This window comes from Fusarium oxysporum, genomic scaffold (genome assembly GCF_000149955.1).
Source record: "Fusarium oxysporum f. sp. lycopersici 4287 supercont2.98 genomic scaffold, whole genome shotgun sequence".
Lineage (NCBI taxonomy): Eukaryota > Fungi > Ascomycota > Sordariomycetes > Hypocreales > Nectriaceae > Fusarium > Fusarium oxysporum.
Window position 1 is genome coordinate 1 of NW_017264898.1, and position 6697 is coordinate 6697.

General features: G+C 45.1%; 1 protein-coding gene across 1 annotated transcript; it reads left to right on the top strand.

The window, feature by feature from the left end:
* Positions 1 to 51: 51 nt before the first annotated feature.
* FOXG_22962 (uncharacterized protein) lies at positions 52 to 747 on the top strand (the record flags this gene model as incomplete). The annotated part of the gene is made up of 1 exon (XM_018403372.1): positions 52 to 747. The coding sequence occupies one exon, from the start codon at positions 52 to 54 to the stop codon at positions 745 to 747; it is 696 nt and encodes a 231-aa protein (XP_018258864.1).
* Positions 748 to 6697: the final 5950 nt, after the last annotated feature.

A 6697-nucleotide genomic window follows, 5' to 3' on the forward strand; every position in this document is an offset into this window, starting at 1 on the left:
TCACATCAAGACGTGAATTTCAGCGAGCTGTATTCCGTATGGTTAAACCGTATGGATAAACAGACATATGATATTCATTATGCGGGATTTGCATTACGGCCTGACACAGTCGGGACTAAGCTTGAAGAACAGCTGATGATGAAAGTGCTGCAGTTCTTTAAGTCAGCAGTCAATCCTGCTGACTACATCAATATTGTTCGAGAATTTAACCACTTCCGAGCACAATCGGGCGGCCGGTTTGCTGCAGGAGGCTTAGTCTATTCAAAAGAATGGACTCCATTAGATGCTTGGATGCTTCTTGATAACCAAGGCAGCAAGCTGGCTGCACTTGCAGTCCGGATCTTTGGAACCATAGCCAATTCAGTTCCCTCAGAGAGATCATTCTCGGCAGTTAACTTCCTCCACAGCAAGGCACGCAACAGACTCACACCAGCCAACGCTGACAAGTTGGCGTTCATCTACATGAACGAACGGGTGCTAGAGAGGATAACGCAGTCTCAGAATCAACCTCTTGATCATCGCAATGATCATTCTACGGTGGTCAGCTGGGAAGATTTGACAGAAGACGGTTGGCTTACACTCGAAGATACGTATATGGAAATTCATTGCGCATCAAATCTGGAAGTTGACGCTGTTGTCGGCGAGTTCACTCACCAACCCGCCTCCGACGGAGAAGAGACAGTGGTGGACACACTTGAGGTCGAAGATGGGTCAGAGAGCGAAGGAGCGGGGGAAAAATTGACCTAATTTTGCTTGGTTGTTTGTATGATATGGCCCATGGGCAGCTTCATAAATGGGTCGTAATATTGCAATAAAAAGCGCGCTTTTTATTAGGAATAAAATGCTGCTTCGTTATAATAAAAAGCAGCTTAATACACATGTGTATTATGCACGTGCCCATCCCTATACAGCAGGCGGGTATGCTTACCAGGCAGAGCTGAGTCAACCTTTCTAGAATGCCTCCCAACTCCATCTGGTAGCTTCCTCTCCATTTGTAGATCTGCCCTAGTTCGGCAACGACTTCTGGTATTCACGTCCTAAAGACCTTGCCACCAAGGCTGGGGTTCTAAGGATCGCGAATATCTCGGACCATCGCCGTATCGTTTGTGTGGATAGTGAACAATCAGTCGAAAAGTGTTTTTGGATCAATCAGGGAGACGAATGCACAACAAGACTACCATTCCGAAAGGTCGCAAGTTACACCATATATAGAGCCTGAACAGAGCACCCTTCCAAGGGAGCTTAAGTATAGTAGGTAATTGTTAACTCTGGATTTGCAGAACTAATTCGCTAATACTACTAGTCTGTTGTTAGGACCCAATAAGTTACGAACTAGTAAGTATAACAAACCTAGGATAAGGCAACGGCAACTTTCAGCTAACCACACATGTGTGCAGTAAGGAACGGAATAACGGGACTAACGAACTGAAGACAGGCGGTCGCCTACGCCAAGGAACTAAGCGATTGCCGGGCTATCACCAAACATTCACGTTAAATAGCTAATAAATTACTTATTGGTCTCTCAATAGCCGCATTACCTAGCTGTACTGTCTGGCAAACAGCCGTTAGTGTCCTTCCGGACATAGAATCCTAGAAGAATAAACTGTAAATTACTAATAAAGCCAGGATCCTAATGGTATATGATAATGGCAACAGAAATACCTAAATACCGGCGTATGCAGTTATTCCTTGCTCCAGCAAAGGTCGGGAAAAGTCCAAGGTGGCATAGCGTAAGTTACGCTTGTTGCCGCTGTGAGGAACGTCCCCACGATTGCATTTGCCCCAATTCTCTGAACCCGGTTGATAGGGCTGGCTCTTCTATACCTGCATGCGTGCATCCATACGTTTGAGGCGTAATCCACGACCGGGGCCACCGTGGCTGCGAACTGCAGTGTGTCCAACAGCCAAGTAAAGCAAGATTTGGACCCTTTATTTTACTTGGTTGACAGAACCCTTTGCTTGACTTGGTTTACTCGGCAACAGCGGCCCGATTTACTTGGTTGGCTGACACTACTCGACTATTTTCCATTCCCTGCATGGCTACGGTGGGAGGTCTAGGCTAACATTCCGCTTCGAAGCAAGTGCTTCTGGCATTCAATCGCTGCTACTGTGTCCGAACTGAGCCGGTTCCGTTCATCCGTGATGACCTTGTTTGTCTGTGAGAAGACGCGCTCACACTCAGCGCTCATTGCTGGGCAACTGAACAAGTCAAACGCCATCTTCGACAGGATAGGATAGTCAGATGCGTGGCGAACCCACCACTCCAGAGGATCCTCAAGCTTGATACGAGCAGCATCAATGGCATGGGAATAGTATGTTGACACCACGTCAGGGTGATCATCTGCAAACTTCCCAGCATCTTGGAGCTTCTTGAAAAGCACATCCAGTGACTCGATAATTTCGTGCAGCGAGCCATGTGATCCTTCCGAGCCAGCCCTGTTCGCCCGACCTTCCATGCGTTTTGTTAGATCCTTGAAAGCTTTGAGGATATTGAGGAAGTGGTCGAGATCGACCCAATCCTGCGCAGTCAGGATATCTTGTGAGATATCGTATCCTTCGGCGCCGATGTGGCGATAATTGAGAAAGAATAGATCAATGGCGTGGCGGAGCTTCAGGGCTCGTTCAATCATGGAATACACAGAGTTCCAGCGGATGCCCCCGTCGGCAAGGACCCTGGTGTAGAGGTGCTCAATACTGCCTTCGTCGTAAGCCCGCAGGATGTACTGTTTCAGCCGCTCCCGTCGCTGGTCGCTTCTGTTGATCCACACGCAGAAGTTGTGGAGCTTGCCAACACAGCTTTGCTTCCTCCAAATCTCAAACCGCTCGTCATCAGATGCAGCGCGCAGCTGTTTCTCCAGCTTGCTAACGCCCTTGCCAAAGAGAAGAGCTTTGACGATGAGGTTCAGCATATGGCCGACGCACCGAAGGCGATTTTCGCGTCGGATTGTTGGGTACTGCTCTGCTAGCTCTTGAATGCATACGTCGTTGCTCGTGGCGTTATCCATCATGAAGAAGCCAATGATTGGCGAGATGTCATAAAAATCGATTACGGTCGACAACACTTTGGCGATGTTCTCACCGGAATGAGGACCCTTTAGAGGTGGGAGGTCTAGAAGAGCTGTCTGCAGCTTGTGGCGCTCATCTAGGAAGTGAGCGACAACGGCAAGATAGTTTGTTCCTTCTTCAGATGTCCATGCATCCATCGAGATATGGACCTTGCTTTTGGCGGAATGGAGCTTTTCCCTTAGCCAAACGCGTCTTCCACTATCGCCAAGCCACTTCTCTTTGACCCAGCTGCTAAGAGTATACGGGCTTCTGGGAAGGATCTTGTCGATATCCTCCAGATAATTGATAAAGATTTCATTCGTCCGCTGATGAGTCGCCTGACGAAATGTGAGGTCAAGGTCAATCACCCAGTCAGTAAAATCGTCCTTGAATTTCAGGTCGTTGAACACCGCGCGCCGGCTTCCGAGGTATGGCGTGAGACTTGTTGTCCTCTTCGCTATGCTGAAAGGATCGGATCCAGTTGCTTTGTAACCGAATTCTTCCAGTCTGTGCTGCTGTTTAAGGTGGTAAATGATACTGGTCGTGCTCTCACTGGCAAACAGCGCAGCATCGTGATGGCCACTAATATGGCAATACTTGCAGAGCCAAAACTTATTGTTCCCGTCTGTGGTAAGTTGTGCGCCGTGCCTGTAGATTGCCGAAGGCTGGGATTTGGAGTTGATGGCGCGCTTATGGGGCTGGCGGTATCGAATGGATGGTACTGGCTTCCTGTTGTAGGGGATTTTGTCCCAGTCGATAGGGAAAGAGCACTGAGAGGCGTCCGGCACGCCTCTTTCGTCAGAAAGCGTTGAGGGAGAGGGCTTATCATTGGGCACGTGGGTTTGAGTTGAGGTGGAGGAGCTAGGAGTGCTCGACTGGGCGGGACCGAGCGACTCAGAAGGAGTCCTAGGAGGTGTGGTTTTTTCGAGCCTTCCATGAGGCTTAAAGAAGGGGCGCGAAGACATATTTGGTTTGTTTTCAAGCTATTGGACCAAACCGGCAGCCTTGGCTCTGTGGAAAGGTTTGAGGAGACAGAAAAGGAGATACTCACCCGTTTCATTTAAAGACTGGGCCAATCAGGGCGCGCTGTCTTGCTAGTCTGCCCTATCAGGGTTAGATTTAACCAACCACCTTCCCAATCTGGTAACTCGGCCGAGCAACTTCAGGCTAACTCGAGCAAGCCAAAAAGGCTTGCTTGTGGTTGGTTGTTACGTAATCAACCAACCACAACCAAGCAAATCAAATAACTTGGTGTCGCACTGAGCGTGCTTAAAGGGTTAACGTCGGTCACCCGGAAACCGGCCACCCCCAGAAACCGGCCACTTTTCCTCTACTATAAGCTAAGAAAATATAACATTTTTAAATATTAATAAGATATTATAGATTACTAATATAATTTTTTTCTAGTTTTATTTATATAGTTAAATAGCTTATATAATATAAAAAAAATACTATATAATTATATTAAGCTTATATAGGAAAATATAGCTATTTTAATATATAAGGTAAAAAATGTTAAGGAATTACTAGTATTTACTAAGAAAACCTTAACTAATTTAAAACCTTTATATAAAGTCTATTAAAATAGTTATAAAATTCTAGTTTTAAAATTAAAATTACTAAGAGTTTAAAGCTTTTTATTAAGAGAATATATAATATATATTACTTAATATTTAATATATATTTAATAATTTAAGTTTTATTATTAATAATAAACTTACTTATTATTATAAGTATTAAAATAGCTTAATAAAATAAATATTAAAATATATTATATTACTTTAGCTTATAAGCCAGTTTATATAAGTTAAAGTATTTAAATAGCTATTTTATTTAATTTATAATTAAAATTTAAAATAATTTATATTTTTATATAAATTTTCTTAAGATTTATTTTAAAAGTTTATTATTATTATTTAAAGAAATTATATAATTTTATAGTATTTTTCTATACTTAATATAAGTAATAAAAAGCTCAGATCTTATCTTTTTAAGCTTATATTATTTTTATTAGATTTAATATTTAATTTAAAACATTTCTTATCTCTTAACTTTTAAACTCTATTTAAACTTATATTATATAATAACTATATATTATATATAAAAAATAAAATTACTTTTATATAGTATTATATTAGTAGTATGTAAAAATTATCTATAATTCTTATTTAAAGCTATATAGAGGAAGCTATTAAATCCTTTATTTTTATTATCTGTTAGTGTAAGGTGGCCGGTTTCCGGGGGTGGCCGGTTTCCCCCCATCCGACGTTAGAGTGAATATCATGAGCAGCAGCAAATGTGTTGGTTGATGTCTTCAGTTATCTCTTGTGCGGGGTATTCCATCCCGCACAGTTACTTAAAGCATATAGCTAGATTACTAATGCCTACCCTGCGACACTTGGTTATTGGACACACTGCGAACAACACAACTCTCTCCTGTAAAAGTTTTTCCTTGGCACCCGCTGTTAGCGTTCTGCTAGGGCAGAAAATTTTTACAGGCCAAAATGGCAACAAAAGCAGCTGCGGGACTAGCGGGACCCTAATAGCTGCTGGAAGAAAGGGATTCAGAGAGTTGACCTTTCTTCGTCACAAGTGTTTTCAACGGCACTGAGCTTCGCGAGCTCTTGACATCGCCTCCGGGCACCATATCATTTGTCTTATCTACGACTTCTTCTCACCTCGACATTTCGGCTTCGCGAGCCTGCGACATTCCGGCCTCTGCGCCCTCGATTTCCCCCCAGTACGACCGACCTCTGCAGCCTCGGCTGCCCAGACGACATTCGCAGCATCTTGCTGCTTGACATTGAGGGTCATCACACCCTCACTCTCACCCTCACCTTCGCCTGCAGTTTATCGCTGCCCCGACCGACCTCTGCAGCTTTGGCTGCCCGAACAACACAAACAGTCTTCGGCTGCTCGACTTTCTGGGCCCTCTGGTGCCCTCGACCTTGACGCACGGACCCCACACGATTCGTTGCCCTTTTTGCAGCTCGGAAGCTGCTTGACCGATCTCTGCAGTCGCGTACTGCCCAGAGACTCTCCTCTTTCTTTCTGCAGCCTCGGCTGCTGCCCGGAACACGACCGGGCTTCGACAATTTGTCTCACTGGCTGAGACCACTAGACAAAACCGCTGGGGCGAAATGGTACAGAGCTTACCTGGAGACCGTGGAACGAGGCGACTACCTCATCCACAGAGCAGCGTTCTAGCCGCCTTGGGGTTTTCTCCTGCAAGGGTTTTCCCTAAGGATGCACGGTTCTAGGGTTGCAGCTACTGGCGATCTTAGGGGATCATGGACTTCCTGCCTCAGGGTATGGAAAGCTACTTGATCTATCTGTGCAAGAGAATTCTAGGCTGGAGAGGAATAGATCCCGCTGACGGGATGACCTCTTGAAAGTAAATGCGCCTTTGTGCCGATGATATGCTGGATGAACTAGATGGGAGACGCTGCTGGAGGGAAGCTCTGCGAGGATCAACTGTATTGATGTCCAATGGGACGTGCTTCACCGACAACTACTGTAGGGCGAGCTACGAGTAGAGAGGTGCCTCTTGGGGGTAATGAGTACAGAAAACGCTCGAGCATGTATACGGTTCCGATGCAAGAGGCCTTGCAGATGATCCGAGCGAGAATCAGCAGGGCAGCGATTGTAGATA